At 33.3% G+C, this 19,786-nt stretch overlaps 1 protein-coding gene across 8 annotated transcripts in view; it reads right to left on the bottom strand.

Moving 5' to 3' along the window:
• LOC118739687 (adenylate cyclase type 2) overlaps nucleotides 1–19,786 on the bottom strand; it is a 61,685-nt gene that overhangs the window by 37,789 nt on the left and 4,110 nt on the right. For all 8 annotated transcript variants that reach the window (XM_036471169.1, XM_036471170.1, XM_036471167.1 and 5 more), the window contains exon 2: nucleotides 13,580–13,822. In XM_036471169.1, the coding sequence (XP_036327062.1) occupies nucleotides 13,580–13,751 (172 nt within the window). In that variant the 5' untranslated portion in view covers nucleotides 13,752–13,822. The remainder of the gene's footprint in view (nucleotides 1–13,579; nucleotides 13,823–19,786) is intronic.

Genomic DNA, 19,786 nt, shown 5'->3' with positions numbered 1-19,786 from the left:
GAAGATGAAGATGAAGATGAAGATGAAGATGAAGATGAAGATGAAGACGAAGATGAAGATGAAGATGAAGATGAAGATGAAGATGAAGATTAATGATAAAGATGAAGATAAAGATAAGTAGACTGTTATGATCGGCCTGTAATTCTCGCAGAAGATTTCCACGTCAACTTTTCGCTGGCCAAATCTGATGAACTGACAGAAGTTTTTAAAGAAAAACGTTCACTGAAAATCATTAATGGTAAAAATTATACAACAACCAAAGGAGCGGCCACCATTGATGCGGTCTTTTCCAGAAATATTAATAATATAGAAATTAAACATTTAATATCTTACTTTAGTTACCACAATCTACTAGTTTATATTGTAGATATATTGTAGGTAATAATTAAACTTTGCAGTTGGTTATACAAAATAAAAAATTAAAGGTCGTTAAAAAAAATTTAATAAATATGTTTTCTGTATATTAGAAAATAAGTACATGCGTTGTATGTCGCAAATTTCTTTCTTTCTGGCATTTCCTCCATTAAGTTTCACTTCTTCCGCGCGTAGGGACTACACGCACTGAGTGGTTTTTTTTTTTGCTAATTAACGGTGTAAGCGCCAAAATATTATTATTGGTTTTTAAATGACTACAATGTTTTTACGACTTCTAAGAATAAGTCCTTGATTTTCTGTTAAGTTTTTAATCGCTCCGACTTTGGGAAGAGGGAGACGAACTGGGTTTAAGTACAAATCAAGCATTTTATTTCATATCTATTTTCGTTTGCGGGAGTCAGTGTTTCTGCTAAATTAATGCCGCAGGAGCAATGGAAATAATCAGAAAACACTTTAGAACAAAGAAGCAAAGATCAATTTTAGTATATTCGCACCGGACCAATTAGAGTTTTGCTATCAGAAAATATTTCAGGTAAAGGATGTTTTTTTAATTTTGGCTTTTTTCATTCAAACTACATAAATATACACATCCTTTGCGTATATATACATATAATACTTAATACAACTTACAACCACGACCCTTACTTTGATTAAGTAAACAAAATTTATTTTATCGATTCCGGCGTTTACTTATTTGACATTGAACTAAAATTAGTACAGACTTAACAAGTAGACAGCACGTGCAAGGAGTTTGCCTTCATTATACCCTGTAACTTAAATATTTAAATAGTATCGATTGGTTTTGACAATATCCCTTTCCAATATCATTTCCATTCATGCATTACGCAATCCATTAACACTTTATGAGCTTTAATCCAACAAAAATCGATGAAAGGTCATCATACCTTTTTCACATTTTGTTTCACTCTCACTTCTCCTAATTTTAGTTAAGCTCTAAAATAAGATATAAAGCCTGCATATGTAGAAGTATAGCGGGCTCATGCACAGCTGTTTGTTTGTTGTTTTTCAATTTGTTATTCCCATAAGATCCAATTTGAAATTCCCCACTCAACGCAGAGTGAAAATAAATAGTATACAAAAATAAACAGCAACCAAAGTAACACCCATTCATGAGTTCATAGTCCAAATCTACATATATATGTAATGTAGGACGTATAATAACTCGTTATTTTATAATATTAAAAAAAAAAATCGATTACATATTTATATGTACTATACACCGCACACACACATACATTCATTCACGGCAAAAAGTATTGGCACAGAGTTTTTCACAATGCACACGGAGGAGAAGCTCGGCCAAACACTAACATATGTATGTGTAAGCGCCAATCTGTTTTTAACCGACTTCCAAGAAAGAGGAGGTTATCAGTTCGTCGGAATATTTTTTTTTGTTATGTATGTATGTTACCGCATAACTTTGGACCACGTCAACCGATTTCGATAATTCTTTGCATCGAAAGGCAGGAGGATTGAAGTCGGTTTTTGTTTTGCTAAAAATTACTTGCCTATTATTATTATGCAACACTTTTTATATATTTTTTTATTTTTTCTAATTTTTTATAAAAATATGGGTCATACAACAAAAAAAAAACATATCTAAACTTCTAAACTTTGTGCAAAACTCAGGAAAATTCAATAAATTTTCAACTTTTAACCAGTTGTTTTAGAATCTACAAACTGAAGTTGCTAAAAACTCGCTTTAATTTTTGAGATTTTTTTTCGCTGAAGGTGTTTCGCATTTTTTCAATACAAAATATTTTCGATTTTGTTTTTAAAAGGATGAAAATGTGTGAAAAAATTGCCGAAAATCAGCAATAACTTCTGGCTACTTCAAACTTGCACATTATTATACTAAAATTTACAAAATCGCTTACTCGAAAGAATTTAAAAAAAATCTGATTAAAAAGTGAGTTTTGCATAAAGTTTAGAAATTATATTTTTATATTGTTTGTTGTAGTTTGAACCATATTGAGTGTATGGTAAATAAGCAATTTTGAAATAGGCGTTAGATTTGTTAGTTACGTACATGATACAAATATTTAAAGTTAGTTTCACTTCTTCTTCTTATCCGCCATTGCTAGCTATTTGATGTAAACTGTGCTTTTGACGTTTACTTTTAAATTGAGGCTACCATATTCTTTGACGAAATTAAAAACTAGTTTTTTACTTAAAAAAAATCCAAAATTATTATAAGGAATATATTTTGAGCATCATTTTATAGCGAGCTATTAGTGGTTTATTTCTAAAATTAATTATAAAACGGCAGGCTAGTAAAATACTCCTATTACATTGCGTAATGCACATGGATAATCTATTTGTTTATGCAATTATTTTCACCATTATTCAGTACGATTAGCTGGATATTTCGGGATGGCCACGTGCATGGTAACTTCACCAAGGTGTTGTTTGCTTGTTCCAACCACTTTTTGGCGGAAAATTTTCAGCTTCGGGACGGATGTGCCCAATCTAAGCGAATCGCTGCACCAGCAGCAGTTGAGCGAGTAGCTTATCTGTCTATAAACTATAACAAGGAGCTCTAAGAATTTGTAAATTTTCTTACCTCCCTCTAAGTGTATGCTTCCATAGGGCTATCATTGACGATAAGCTACTTTTTAACTATTCCGTTGTTCATATGTCCTCTAAAAAGGATCCAAATTAAAGCAACATCCTAATATCTATAATAACACCTCATGGAACGCTGCGGTAAGGTAATTTAAGGTATTTTAAATTAATACTCACTTAGTAACAACTATGCTAATACGATGAATTAAGTAAATTTACCTTTCCTGCTGTTATTTTTTAATGCATAAAAAATTCCTTTAAAAAATAATAACATTTCCAAAACAATAATTTGTTGAGGTGGCAGTGATACTAGCGCAATTTACGGAAAGCATACACGTCATAAACACAGTTTATATCAAAAAATTTTAAAGTTAAACTACCTTTTTTTTGTATCATGGTTACGTATACGCCCCGCCTCAATTACAGTATGTATAAGTACGTACATATTGAGAGGTTATATGTATTCAAATAGTGCTTTCTCGCATTTCGCTGGATCGAAAATTGATCTAACAACCCCCTGTTTAAGACTTTTAAGTTTTACGGAAGCAAAAACAACTTTTTAAATTAGATACAAAGAAAGTGCTTACAGTGATTTGCTAAAGATGCCAACAAATCTCGTATTTTTCAAGTTATAGACTTTGAATTAATTTTCGTGCTGTGATTTATTTGAAAGAAAACTAACAGACTATCGTCGGCTGAGTGGAAGATCTTCCTAACTCGGGTGCCGCTTCGAAAACGCCCCATCTCAATATAAACTCAATATATCGGTCGCTGAGGTAGGGCGTTTTCAACCGTTTGCTGAGATAGAGCGATCCTGCACTCAGCCGTGGATATGTATAAAAGACATTGCCGAAAAAAATATACAATTACGGCCAAGAAAAAAGCTTACAAATTAAATGAATTTAAATTACATAAATGTCATATTAGCGTTTAGGCAAGTTGAGATAGTGAAAAGCTATTCTAGTCAGCACTTTGTATGTCCGTAAGTGTGTGTGAATGCATCATAATTCTTAATTATGTATATTAAAATAACAAGTTAAAAAATTACTTTATCTCGAAATATACTGATTTTAGATATGTAGCTTTTTGTCATGTGGGATGTAACTTGTATGTGTGGGTCAAAAACTAAGTCCTTCGTAGCTCATTGGATATTTGCTTGATGGTGACATTCCCACGAAAGAATTAACCCGCACGCATTCTACTGCATTCTAAATACTTAGTACATACCTCATTATCTTTTAAGTCATTTACTATTGTCATTCTTCCTTTGTACCCTTTATTCATTCTCTAGTATTTAGAAGCAGTTTTATTATATCACCGAAGGCTATCTATATACATTGTACATATGTATGTATGTATTCTAACACTTGCAACATGTAAATGAAGTTGGGACAACAGCAAAGGTCTACAATAGAAAGACAATCACAATATTTGCTTTTGTGTTGCTGCTTTGTATAATATTCCTTTGTTGTTTTCTACTGTTGTTATAGCTGACTGCATCACTCATTATATGCCCATCCAAAGTATGATTTGCACATCAGTTCCTTTCCGAGATTTTCTAAATATTTGCGGTTACGTTTTTCAATTTAATTTTTTGTTTAGTGAATATTCATTTTTAATCCAACTAAACTCGATAAATCATAATCCTATCCCTAAATGGTATTTTTAAAATACCAGCACTTCTTAAAAATACTAAGTACATCAGTAATCCGGGGATATAACATGGTGCTACAAAACAAAAAACGAAATATACCCAGAACAAAAGTGTAGTGTAGATTGTAGATAGGGTCCAGTGTTAGATGAAAATAGGTTTCTTATGGTTCCTGAATTCTCCATTTTTAGATTTAAACTTTGGGCAAATGAAATTAAAATCCACTGCAGTAATAAACAGTGTTTGACAAACTGAAAAATACACTAAAAGAATATTCGTTGCTATGCTGGATGAGCAATTTGTTTTGAAAACTTATGATGCTTTGCTTTACTGCAGAAATATTCGAGAGCTAACCTGCAGCACAGCTGAAATGTATTTTTAATTTGTTTTATATAGCTTGCCTTTTTGTTGTTTGGGTCGTATTTAGTAAATGAAATTAGGCAGATATATATAGCACTGAAAGCAAGGTATCTAATGAAAACGAAGGACATGTCAACTTAGAATCCAAGAAGGTTTGCGTGCTGTTAGGTTGGCTAAAAATAAAACGTCTTTAGCGGTAACCACATCCTTGAAAGATGATTATTGGTATCGATTATTTTAAGTTCGGCCCACATATGCCTGCACCGGTTTTTCCATTTTCCACTTTAGATCCATCCGTGAACCAAACTTCCTAATTAAGCTTGTGTGTGGGCTCCCTGCATTTAGTACCAAATATTTTCTAGTTTTGGAACTATTGCACCATGCATTTTTATTAAGATCTTCATGTGAGCCATCATACTTCCGATTTTGAAGTCGAAAGCGCTTAGGATTCTCAGTACAGCAGGGTACGTCTTCATTGCTTCTGTTTTGCCGATGCATTTTAACTGTCGGTTTCAGCAGCAATTTAAGTGAAAAATTATTTTTCCTTGTGCCAGTTTTCGAAATAAATTCAACTTAAATTGCTTATATGTATGAATGAATCTGGATATTATTTAATAAAGCAAAATTTTTTTTAAATCAATTTGTTCTTCTAAGAAAAAACTATTAGCCACGCATCAAATATGCAATAAGTACTATCTGGTCTATTAATATCTAAGCTGACCTAACCTCTTTATGCTGTAGTTGACTTGTATGTTATTTGTTGTTTCGCTTCACTCTTCGCCTACAGCAAATGAAGTTTGGTCATGAAGGTCTTTCCCTTATTCCACACGGAAATTATCTAACAGCCCGCATCAGTGCAAAATTAATGGAATAAATAAGAAAAAACTTTATCCTTTTTCTTGTATCTTAACCATCTTTTCTTTTTATGGGCTGTCTGCTCGTCGCCATTTGTGTGAGTGCAACTGGACCTTTTAGAGGCTATGAACGTGGTTTGCCGATAGCCACTTTAAAAACCAAATTAAAAACTTAATTGAATTATGTATACACATGTACGTACTAAAGAAAGTAAGTAAGCCGCTTCCAGCTGTATGTTTGTAAATTGAATTGGTGACTAATAAATGGGTCAGACGTGTTAGGTTAGGCCACATTTAATTTTCAATTAAAAGCAATTTTCATACAGGCGGTTTCACGTAATTTAGGTGAGAAATTATTTTTGTAAGTTTCATCTTTCGATATAAGTTTCATTCACATTTTTTTCGACGGTTAATTTAGGCTAAGCAACTTTTTGGCTGCATGAATGACTGGTACTGAAATTTATAGAAAGAAGAAGACGGAACTGGTTGTGTTTGTCCTCAAACGCACCAACTGCAGCGAAACAGTTGCATGACGAAAAATTCCATGACAGCGTCCAGCCTTTTTAATTTTTTAAGTTTTTTAACCGACTTCACAAAAAGGAGGAGCTTATCAATTCGTCGGAATATTTTTTTTTAAACCGACTTCCAAAAAAGGAGGAGGTTATCAGTTCGTCGAAATATTTTTTTTTTGTTTTATGTATGTTACCGCATAACTTTGGACCACGTCAACCGATTTCTATAATTCTTTTTTTAAGCAAATGTGGTCCCACCCATACTAATTTGGTTTAAATCCGATCATTGGATCATGAAGAAATTAACGATAATCTTAAATTTTTATATGAGAATTGAAGTCGGTGTGGTTTTTTGCTTAAAAATTACTAGTTGATCTTTAAATTTTAATTCTTTGTGTAACAGGAATAGTTAAAGTGAAAAATTTCATTTCAGAAATTTCGCGTAAACAACCGGCTTTTTGAACTAATACAACACTCAGATCATTTCATTCTTGCAGCCACTAAAACGCGTGGGTAGTTGGCACGTAATTGTCCCTGGATGCCAGGTGTGGGACGTACATACATATGTATGTTTTTCACTATCAACAGACTCGCAGCCAAGGCCAAGTGAACACAGCTGGATTTCATGGTTTTTAAACGCAACGTGTGCAACAGTGTTTCTATTTTCCTTTTGTCAGTTTTATTTCTACAATTTGCACTGGTTTCTTAATAGTTTAAGTGACACTTAACTGAAATGGGGACTTTAGCACTTAAACATACATGCCAACATACATACATTAATATAATTTTAAAAGGTTTGCATGCGCTAGTATAAAAAATTTACCAGAATCTACGGTCTAATACTTTTAAAAATTAATTATTTTCTATCATCAAGAACTCATATAGTTAATTATAATTTAATTTCTATTGATGTAAATGGTAATTTACGCCAAATTTTAATTTTATTTTAATACATCCTTTTATAAAAAATATCGCACTTGCTTACAAGATACATAGTTAGTGTGCATATGTGAGTACTCGTACAAATCCAGGTCTTTTGCAGATGAAAGGTAAGCGAATGAATTACCAATACAAAAAAAAAAGTATTTATCAATAAGCACCTCTTGAGTTTTGTACTCAACAGCAGTCGCATCACCATATAGCCTCTTCTATGTATGCACGTACATACCCAGCAAAAAACACGATGACCACAGCAATTAAAATGGAATCGCTTACCCTTTCGCTTCAAGAAGGCATTATTTTAACATGGGCATGTCATTGGCGGTAAGCTCTTACCCGCAGCATTACCTTCGAACGAAAGGAGAACGTATGGATAAACAAACAGAATCCAGAGAAGCGAACAAATAATGCCTTACAGAGAATGCCTGGATATGTGTACATATCACGGTGTGCTTGAAACAAGTTTAAATCAAAACTTTTCTAACCCCGGATTTTCCTGTCGGATGTGACTCTGTGGAAGTCTAGGAAAATTTTTCTGTCAATACCAAAATCGGCGAACGGGCCCTTTACGAGAAAAATTGATTTTAGTATCGGTGACTTTATTCCATTATTTAAATATTCTTATAAAGTTTTCAGCTAATACGTGGAAATAGAAAAAGAAAAAAATGTTAAATCTGTCTTTGGTAGGCTCTTTTGTGCTGATTACGAATCTGTAAGTATAACGTTTCCATCAGCTTCAGATTTTGAAAAAAACGAGGTCAAAGTGTTAAAGTGATATAACCTTCCACTTACGCTTAATTTAAACAAAAGATGATAGAACCTTCCACTTAGGCTTATATTGAGGCTCGAAATTTCGACAACAATCCCTAAGAATACCATCCCTGCACCTTGACCCTAAGGTCACTTATTGTACATAAAAATCTGATTTTGACAAAATTTGCTTTTCAGTAGCACAATTTTCCAGTATTTTTTTTATTATTCAATAAATGACTATAAGTGACCATCAGGTCAAGGTGCTGGGATAGTATTTTCACAGTCATTAGGTGGGAGCTCCAGCTTTAATTTAAGCCGAAGTTGGAAGTTTCCATCACCTTTTCTTTCTTTGCAAGAGCTTCTCAAATATTAAAAAAAAAACGCGACTTTATGACACTGTTTCTCGCAAAGGGCCCGTTCGCCGATCGCTCCTCCCTTGTATCCGCCACTGACATATACATACATACATACATGCATACACTTCGATGTGCCCTGTGGGGAAAATCTCTAGTTCTGAATTGGCGCGCTTCTAGAACATTTAGAACCAGCACTGGTTCGCGATAAATCTCTTTTGCATGCAAACAACTGGCGAATTTAACATGGCGATGTCCTAGGAAGTATCAATTGCCCTCCACTACATCCCTATAGTATGCGAAAGTTCCGAACTAGTCCTAAATTCTATAGTTCCGCACCATTTATAAAATCGACAGACGCTTCAATCATTTTGGTTCTTCTGTGTGTGCGATTTAAATTTAGTTTCAAAGAAATAATATTATGTTTTCAATTTGAAATAAAATTTGTTTGAATGATTGTAAGAAATGCACGTTTACACATCTTTGACTGTATGCTTTGGAGTTTGCAGAGCTACGTGCTGTTATTGGTTAGATTCCAGAAGATCGTAGGATGTTAAAAAGCTATGAAAAACCATCTGCGAAGCGCAGAATGGAAGCGCATTTGAACACAAAAGTCACCAAACACATATCTATGTAAAGTAAACAAGCTCCCCTCTGCATCCCTTTTTCGATAGTTCCGAACTAGTTCTAAATTCGAAAGATAAGATCTAGTTCGTTCTGCTTACGTTTTTCTATAATTCCGAACCAGTTCTAAATTCGTCACCTTAGATATACATAGATTTCTAATGAAAAAAGTGAAATAAAATAGTTTTTTAAAAGTTTTAAAATTTCGCTGATTCTGGCTTGGTGGGGATCTACATAGTTACTATCGGACTGGTTCGTTTTTGGATCTAGTACGGAACTAAAAATGTGAATCACTAGTCCGCGGTTTCCCTGCAGGGTGGATGGTTGCTTCATTGAGTGGGTGTGGAACGATTGCAAAAAGGTTAACACAATTGAAATCGATTAAAAAGCGCTTAAATTGGAAACTTGATGGGTCTGGTCTGTTCCCGATTGCGAGGATAGAATATTGATGTAAATTGAATAGCTTTCATTATAAAATTTTACAATAGACGTATGTATGTATGTATGTATGTATTTGGTGCGGTGAAATTAATTCGAATATAGCGACATTGGTCCTCTAAAGTTGACTCAACCAAATGCAAGCAAAACAATAGTAGAGTGGTCAAATCAAGGACATTATGTGCGATTGCGTCCATATGTACCAGAACAGTGTTTAACAATCGTTAGTGGAATAAAGCTTGAGCCTGCAGGCACAATAACGACAAAAGCCACTTCCACTGTGTATAGGCGTACTTGTGTAAATAGCGTAGGCTTTCTGGCGAAATTGTAATTTTAAGGAATTCATGTTTACATTCACGTATCAAAATATGTGTGTGTATTAGCACATTTCAATAAACACATACCCTGTTAAACAAAAACATAACTAAAAACACAGATATGCACATCTATGTATGGACATAACTAAATACATATGTACATATCGCACATTTGCTGCCCCTAATCCTAAAAATCAAAAACTCGAGAAAAACGGCTTTGAAGTTTTGAATATACATATACATACGTATGTGCATATCGCTTCAATAGTGTCATAATCAGGGTCAGGCACTAAAAACTAGAAAAAAGGCAAAAAACGGCAATTATTTTTAATTTTGTTATACATAGCTTTTATGTTCAATTGGCATGTCCAATTAAATCTATAAAAAAATACATACAGTGGTCAAAAAATTATAGCCGCATCACTTTTTGCCAAAGTTCTGACATATTATTTTGGTTGTTATATTCAACAATTTTTTATTGAGCTTGAGGCCGTTTTTAATGAAAAACTTATTGTGGAAAAGCAACGACCTCAAGCTCAATAAAAATTGTTGAATATAATTGTTATAAGGCCACAAAATAACAAAAACAAATTTTGGTTGTTATTTAATTTTGGTTATTTTGTTTTATAAAAATATAGTTCATTCTTTAACAAACTCCGTGTAAATCGAAGTTTCCAACTTTGTGCTTTTTTTTGAATTCTAAAAAGTCAACCCGGTAGCCATTTGAAACTTGTACTTTATTCTATTAGAATTGAATGGGCTACACCACTGCATACTTAGAATCTTTCAAGGAATTCTGAGCTCAAAAGTTTTACAAAAAAATTTTTTTTTTTTTGATATTACACAAGTTTTAAGGTAGTGTCACTGGATTGATACATTTGTACATTTTTATAATGGAATATTAGTACAATATACATATATAAAAATTGGGAGGACAATATTTTTTTTTTTATAGTCACAAGATTGGTACAATACAACGATCTTCTATTGAAAAATTTGAACAAATTATTTTTCGTGATTGGGATAGAGAAAAATATTTGGATATTCACACAATTGGGATACGATTTGCACCGAATTTTGGGCAAATGCCCAATCATGTGGCACTATGTACCTTTAAACTTGTATTCACACGGATATTGTTAAAGAATTAACCATATTTTTATAAAACACAAACCAAAATTAAATAACAACAAAAATAATATTTTAAAACTTGTCAAAATACATAAGTTGACTATGATTACTCGGTTGTGCTACCACAGTAACACAATGCCACTAAGTGCATTTTAAAATTTTTACGCCACAGACTCATGAGATTATCGCGAAGCATTGATTTGAAGGAACTAAGGCTCATCTCAACATCTACCGACACTAAACTCCACTTAAAAGCTAGTTCGATTCGTCTTTATTTGACAATTAAGTAATAGGTTGTGGTATTTTTGGTCGTGTTTTACTTTTATTCCACAGCAGTCAAAAATATGTTTTCCCCCAATTCTTCTATATAGCCGTGGATTTTCATGGAATTGTAACAAGCGGCCTTAGGCATTTTAAGCAAATATTTGACTATAAAGTAAAAAAAAAACTATAAAAGAGAAAAGGTAAACTTAAAATTTATATTTTTAATCAAGGAAGATATGAAATGTGTGTTTCTTTAATTTGTTTACAGATACGACCAAGCAGGCAATAGGCAATATCTCTCCAGAACAAAATATGTTTAATTTTTACTATGGGAATATATGTATGTATGTGAATGCAAAACTTTAAAGCCGTTCGTCACGAGTTTTGCTTTTTTGAGTTATGACATTATTGAAGTAAATGAGCGATATGAGCTTATATTCACACTGCTCTGCGCACAATTCTCACATGCTATTGTTTCCTTTTTTTGATTAAGTAATTGTGTTGATGTGTTCATCGTTGAATATTAAGCGACGCCTGCAGCATCAACCTGTTGATTGGATTTAGCGACACAACATGCGCAAACAATTTTCCTGCGATATTCCCGTGTACATAAATATGTGCTTGCACCACAGTACATATAAATATATGTAGAGTCCGACCGATTCCCCGCGATTTTGACCGATGTCGATGCCGATGCCAGTTAATCGGCGTTAGGGCAAAGAATCGGCCGATGCCGATGCCGATGCCGATTCCTTAAAAAAAAAAAATACCTGAATATAAATTCATTCAAGTACAAATGTTTTTGATAAATTTTTATAAGTGTGTGTATGTACATACATAAATATGTATTAACAGTACGCCTATGCATACATATCATTGCAATACTTTGTTCCGTGGTCTTTTACTTATTTTATGTTAAAAAAAAAATAGTTCATTCGAAATCACATTTCTTAGTTGTACTCATAGTAGTAAAAATATGCAGATTCTGCTGACTATAAAGGTGATGTATTGTATACAATTTGTTAATAAACAGTAACCGTAGATATTTAATGATAAAAGTATTTTTGTAACGTAAACAATTTAACAACCCAGTGAAAATAATAGGATAATCGTAACAATACATACAGTAACGACATTTTAGCATTCTTTGGCTATTTCCCTTTCGTTTATTTAATCTTGCTTATTTGTTTATGAAAGTGTAGCTCGTTATCTAACAAAAACCAAGTTAGTAAAAATTTCAAACTTTTTTTCTTTAAATATTCTGAGTATGCAGATTTGTAGCCCATTCAATTTTATTTTAATGAAGTGCAAATTTTAAGTACCTAGGACTTACTATTGATTTTTGGATTTTTTTTTTTTTTTGTGGAAGGTGTTGCGGATTTTCTCCATACGAAACAATATTCGAACATATTTTGTTTGAAAGAAAATGCGTGAACAAAAAATTGCACAAAAATCAACACTTACCTAGTTACGTCAAACGGCCGATACCGATGCCGACGCCGATTAATCGGTTGGACTCTACATATTTGTATATACGTACCAGTAAGTTCAAGTCGTGAATTGAATGAATTTTATTCGAATTCATACTTTGTACAACATAAGTAAATTTAGAATTTAACAAAGTAATGACTTAAGAGTGTATCAATTGTCACTTGCAGGGTACTGCTTTGGATATTCTATATTTCACAAAATTGCTCAGAATGTAGTCCCAATCACAATAGCCGTAAGTTTGAATATTTTCGTGAGAAATTGCGCTACTTTTAGCATTCTGGATGAAAAATTTGATTTTACGCAGAGAAAGTTTTATAGCATAGACAGACGGCAACGTTAATCCGGATTAACGAAGCAGTTGATCTGATCAAACTTGTACCCTCCTCTTTGGCTTTCGTGTTTAATGAGTTAACACTGCCGTCTGTCTATCGTCACACTTGACACGAATCATTTTGCGTTTCTAAGTTGGGGAGTAAACATCGGATGCGAAACACACTATGGCGAAAATAGCGAAAAAAAAAATATTAAAAAAAAAACGTATGCCCATTTTACTTGACTGAGTGAGCTGTAAAAATTCAATAAACGCAGGAGATGTCGAGATGAGCAAGGCGAATTTATACAAGGTGGTGTTACTGGCGAATTTAGATTTTCGCCGCCGTACTTCTTAATGTCAAAATGATGTGTTTGTTGTAAACAAAGCGAATTCATATTACAACAAACACATAATTTTGACATTAGGAAGTACCGCGGCGAAAATCTGAATTCGCCAGTAGCACCACCTTGTATAAATTCGCCTTGTCACTGAGTATAAGCACTCGTGCTTGGGGCTCAAATGACGTTTTGAACGGAAACTCAACCGCATCACCACGATGAAATTTTGCATTTTTATGCTCCGTTCTTATTTGGCGCTCAATCGTCTATTTTCACTTACCAGTAGCGCCTTCTTCTTCGTCCATCACTGACAACTGTCGCGCCTTGTTTGGTGTTCGCGAGGGCGATGGAGTAGGCGTGTTGGAGGCATTGGTCATTTTACAACCGTCTCCAATCATACCAGCACTGATGCCATTTTCTGCTTTAACATTTTCTGTGTTAAATTGAACCATTTTTGCATCTATGGGAAGCCATTAGCAGAAGAGTATTTTGAAATTAGTTTCAAACGTCAACAACATTTAATCTGAAAATGCAAGAGAGTATATTTAAAAAAACAAGAATACATAAATATGCAGTCTAATAAATAATCTCTGTATGTACTATGCTAGTTTACGTTGGACAATTTTTATCGATTAAACCTATTCGTTTCGATATTATTGACGAAAACTAATACTTTTTTGATTTAATGGTATTCAGTAGAAATAGTAAACGCCTCGTAACTGATAAATAAGCCGGTTTTTTTATACAAAATTAAGTAAGTTTACGAGGCTTACGTTGTTACGACGCATTTATGCGCTTAGATAAATTGTCCTTATAGAATAATAATTTTCAACCAGATAACCTGATAACCAGGCAAATGCAAGCACCCACAATATGAGAAACATAAATAACATAAATTCCTAAATATATATACATACATATTATTAGAACTAGTATTATCAAATTAAACCAGAACCCCAGCTAGCCAATTCATCGGTTTTTCGATTGCGTTTCGGTCGTTTTTCGGATCCATTCTCTTACTAAAATGCGCACCTGAAACGTATGTATGTACAGAAAAGTGAAACAGATACAGATTCAACTTTTCGTTCAAAACGATTTCATTCTGCACTTCACTGCAGCTTTTTCATAGTTACGGAAAACCAAGCAAAAAAAAAGACAAATTTTAGATTCAGCAATTATTTCAATTTTAATAAATACTTTTTATATAATTTTAATGTGTTGCGTCTGACGGCAGTCAAACCAAGGACATCTTGAAAGCTAACCAATAGTAGTTCCCTCCTCTGCACACTCAGCTATTTATTGCCGTTTTTAAGGGCAGAATACTCTCGGAGGTTCCAATGCCTGCCGAGGGGCGACCGTTATTAGAAAAAAAGTTTTTTTTTATGTTGCGCGGACCAGGTACCACTCTACCTCTAACCACTTGACAACGGCGGCCGCCAAATAAATAAATAAATTAACACTTTTTTCATTTAAGCGAAAATGTTTTAATATGTTTTCATGCAAAACATTTGTAAATGTGTAGCTTTCAACGGATACCTATTTCCTATTTATATGTATGTAAATATTAGTATGTGCCTGCGTGTATGTTGTCATCTGTGTACCATTTAAAATCTCGACAGAACGCGAAATAATTATAATTAATTTGTTGGGATCATTCAAAAGCGGTTCGATCGAATGTAGTTGGGTGGTTATAAATTGAGTGATAAAGTGCTGTATGTAAATGATATAAATGAACATGCACACATTTTGGTACATATGTACAATGTACATAGATACAATAGGGGTATTCACGATCCGGTGCACACTGTCTAGCATGGTGCATAGATAGCATAAATAGCATGATTGTTGTTGTTTCATGTGTTCAAACAACAACAAAATTAGCCAGTCGTGCTATCTATGCACCATGCTAGCCAGTATGCCCCGGATCGTGAATACCCCTAATATATCTAGGTATGCAAGTTGGCATGCGTTTAATTATTCAGTTTAATTTGTGCCTATAAATTTTACTAAATTCTTCTCTCGTGTGCAGCAATGTTCATAATATTTTATTGCTACTAATCTCTTGCTACTTAAATATGATAACTTAAGCGCAAAATCTTTTACATATATGTATGTATGTATGCGTATTGTTACCGTTGTGCTTCTTTCTTTATGCGAAATGCGGGAATTATTGCAGTGGGAGATGATATACAAGCACAAAAAATAAGATTGAGGCAGCATTTAAAGATTTTTAACCGACCTCAAAAAAAAAACGGAGGAAGGTTATCAAATTATCGGCATATTTTTTTATGTATGTCACTGGATATTTTAGAATAGGCGGGAACCGTTTTCGATAATATTTTTTCATGGGAAATGCGATAATTCATCGCGTGATCCCATACTAATTTAATTTAGTTCCAATCATTGGATCATGGCAAAATTAATGGAACTCCTAAATTTGTATATAAGCATCGAAGTCGGTTTTGTTTTGCGCTTAAAAATTACTTGTATTTTCGTTGTTGTTTGCATTTATGCATTCGTATTTTTCTGCCTTAGTATTCACGTATGTAAATATATGTATGTACATTTGTACATATGTATGTGCTGATTCATATGTAAATATAGCAATGCTTTGACCTCATGTTCAAACATCAACAAAACACTAGCAACTGCAAATTTGTACTGACGTACAGAACAATTAAGACTTGAATTTCGTTAAATATCTTCGCAGCTGCTTGATCTTGACTTGACCCAAGAATTCGCCAATACTAAGTACTTATGTAGAAACCAAATGCAAAAACCCTGCGCGTTGAAATGAGCGCACCTTTCGAAATTTGTACGAATTCTGAATGAAACCTGTGTAATGGACGCACATTACTAATTAAAAAAAAAAAAAGAAAGTAAAAATCGATCGATGTCCATTTTGAGCTAACCCGTTATTGAGAACTAGCTATCAATAATTGAGAGACAAAATCTCACCTTTCTACTAATCCTTGATCCTTATTTATTCTTAAAAAATATGTTTTTGGTTTCCCCTTTCTTTATAGCCCACTTCTGCACTTGTTTATAAATTTATTTGGACAAGGCATATTGATTGAATGTATTAGTTCGAGGAGCGTTTTGGAAAAAGTTAAGCACAACAAGTATTTTTTAAGCAAAAAAAAAAAAACAGACCCGACTTCAATTCTCATATTCAAATTTACGAGTACCGTTAATTTCTGCATGATGCAATGACCGTATGTATCTAAAGCAAATTAGCATGGGACCACCTCTGAGGTACCACCTATCTTCTAAAAACAGAATTATAGAAATAGGCGAACGTCGTCCAAAGTTATGTGGCACCATACAACAAAAAAAAAATATTCCAACTAATTGATAACCTCCTCCTTTTTTTGGAGTCGGTTAAAAATTCGATGTATATAACATTGATTAAATTCTTACATTTTATGAGCGATTTTGTTTGAATTACATATGTATGTACGCGTATGTCCCCGCTTTCGTACAGGAAATGAAAATGCCGACCGATTTTGCTGGTCTCTTCAACTTTCCTGTTGTCATGAAAAAAAAACGATGACTGACGAGGATTTTCGTAAAATTAATTAACACATATTAGATACATACAAAAATATTCATTACTGCTGTTGCCGGCTACCAAATGGCGGAAGGAGCTGACGAACACAGGAATTATGGGTGTGCTGGGCGTATACGTGACCAAACTAATTAATTTACCTACTTGCTTGGTGGCTCTTTTCGCTAAAAACGGTTACTTGTATGCGGGGTAGAAAGGCGAATTTGTGACAAGGCCCTCTAAATATGATAGGGTGGAGCAAAAAAAAAATGAAGTTTATGAAATATATAAGTATTTACTACAATTATAATTCAGTGTTGTCTGCTAATACATATTGGCAAAAACATTTTAACTATGTGTAAAATTTCTACTGGACGAATTACATATTTGCTTAAGCATTTACAAAGCATTATTTATGCACATGTGCACACGAATTACAAACGGACGTTCTTCAAGTACATACATACATATGCAGGTGCAGAAAACGCAAAAAACCCCTTTCCGACCTCGTGTTAATTAAAAGGGAAAACATTTCTATATCATAATATCAAAAATGACAAATTTTGAAATAATACACTTTTGAATAACTTGTGCGAAACATGTTTGTATGTATGTACATATGTACATATGGATTTATTAGATATATATACTACATGTATATCGATGGGTGTAGCCAGGTAGAGGCAGGAAGGGGGCTCGAACCCCCCTAACTTTCAATTTTTCCCTGTATATGGGCGAATCCGAGAAATAGTCTACCAAAATCGCCAAAAACGACATATTCTTATTTCATATTTCTTTTCACATTTATTTGAGAAATCTGATCTGCCCCTTTTACTCCTTGAAATAAAACTGTAAATAACATTGGTTTTAAGAACTATACCTTTTAATAAAATCGAACAATATCGCTTAAGAAAAACATTTTCATATCAAAATCACTTCCTTTTTCAGTAACGTCCGAACATAAATTGCGAAGGCAAATATACCGACATTAACTCAAATTCAAATTTCCATTATTTTGTTCTCATTTGTTCTTCCCTTATACCACAAAAAAATGTTAACCTATAATATTTTTGTTGGCAAAAAAGTTAAAACGTTAAAAGTCCGCAACGTTAGAATTTGCCTATATATAAAAAAATAGTACTCCCCCTATATTTCATTCTGGCTACGCCGATGTGTATAGCATGATGTACTTGTATGACATCATGTTCTGTTTAAAAACATACGTACATATATAAATACATATATGAATGCATAGGTACATATTTATTTATATAAATTTATGTATTTTTTACAATTTTCACAGCGTGAATTTTATTTGGCTAGGCTGTTGAATGTTTTTTAGTTTTTTTTTTTTTTTTTTAGTTTTACTACACTCTTTTTTAGCTAATTTCTTTTAGTTATTGAAAATATTCCATCAGTTTTGCATTTCCGATACTACAAAGTTTGGCTAAATGGTTTTAAAATATTTGATATTGCTTTCTGGGTCTTACCAAGTGATGAATTGTAATAATTCTAAAAAAGCCTTTTTAAAGATGTTGAAATTATCGTCTTTTATAATAATAATAATAATAAGAGATTGGCGGTTACGCGTTAGCGTTTGGCCGAGCTTCTCCTCCCATTTGCGATGTTGTCACACAAAGGAGAGGGACCTACAGTTTTGCGCCGCCAAAAACAAAACAAGTTAGCAAATGGCAATTACAGAATCTTTATAAAGATATACACATAAGTACATACTAAGTGTGTGTACGCAAATAAAAGTCAGTAGAGGTATTCACGATTTATTGCATAAATAGCAACCTTGCAGCAGCGAAATACGCGCCTAATCTAGAACTGCGACCTTAAAATTGGTAGCGTAAATTGTTTGCCAAAAATAAAATTGAATGCTGCCAGAGGTTTTTATATTGTCAATGGAAATGACACCACTTCTATAATATTAAGGACATAGCTAGAATGCACAATATTTGAAAATGTGAAAGGACAAACATTTTCTTCTACATATTAAGCTTTTATATCTTTTGTACGCTATGCTATATTCCATAGCTAAGCTCCGAAATGTGGACATTTTTACCAAGTTTGAACCTATACTCGCATTAAGTAAATTTTGTTTAAATGAGCTTGTCGATGAGATCGATTACAATAGTCGGTTCGCTTGCGGTACTTTTTGAAAATTTTCACACAATTACTACTTATGTTTTAATTACCGACACCCGGGTGAGAATAGGTTTTTTTTTTTGTCTTTTCCACATCATTTATATTATTATTTAATTAGTACATTAAGTGTCTTGATGTTTTTTAAACAAACCTACGAACATACATACATATACATATATGTATGTAGGTGTACACCCAAGAGCACCCAATTTTCCTTTTCTGTCCAATTCTAAACTGCAACTGCCACAATTCGTCTTGATTCAAAGGTCATTTTAAAGCGTCTGAGCTTTATGATTCCGCTATGATCAAATCATTTTCACTTCATTATTTATAATTTTTATTTATCTTTCACAATTCAAAAGCGAAGCAAATGCACAAATTTCATTTGGCGGTCAACAATATGAAAGCACTTGGACGACAAAATAGAGTGCAAATTAATTCGTAACGCCAAGCGAATATGCCACAAAAAAAAAGGCGAACGAGAAAATGCGAATGCTGTAGAATCAACAGATGGAATGAAATTGCATATTTACATAAGCAAACATACATACAAGCGGATAAATATACATATGTACATACATAAATATGTGCATACATATGTATATGCATTCATATGTATGTATGTATGTTTGTATACACCGATGCAAACTAACAAGTTTCCACAGAATGAACGAAGCGGAGCAGCAATATTTGGGTGCATCGCCGAAATGGGATGAGAAAAAAGCAGTCCGCATTAAACTAAAGCATGGATGGCACATCTCTTGTGCCTCTTTCGTCCCAGCAGAATTT

This window comes from Rhagoletis pomonella, unplaced genomic scaffold (assembly GCF_013731165.1).
Source record: "Rhagoletis pomonella isolate Grant_MI unplaced genomic scaffold, Rhpom_1.0 Rhpom_scaffold_00005, whole genome shotgun sequence".
NCBI classification, from domain to species: domain Eukaryota; kingdom Metazoa; phylum Arthropoda; class Insecta; order Diptera; family Tephritidae; genus Rhagoletis; species Rhagoletis pomonella.
Note: the sequence above shows the minus strand (reverse complement) of the source record. Positions and strands in the feature narration are given on the sequence as shown.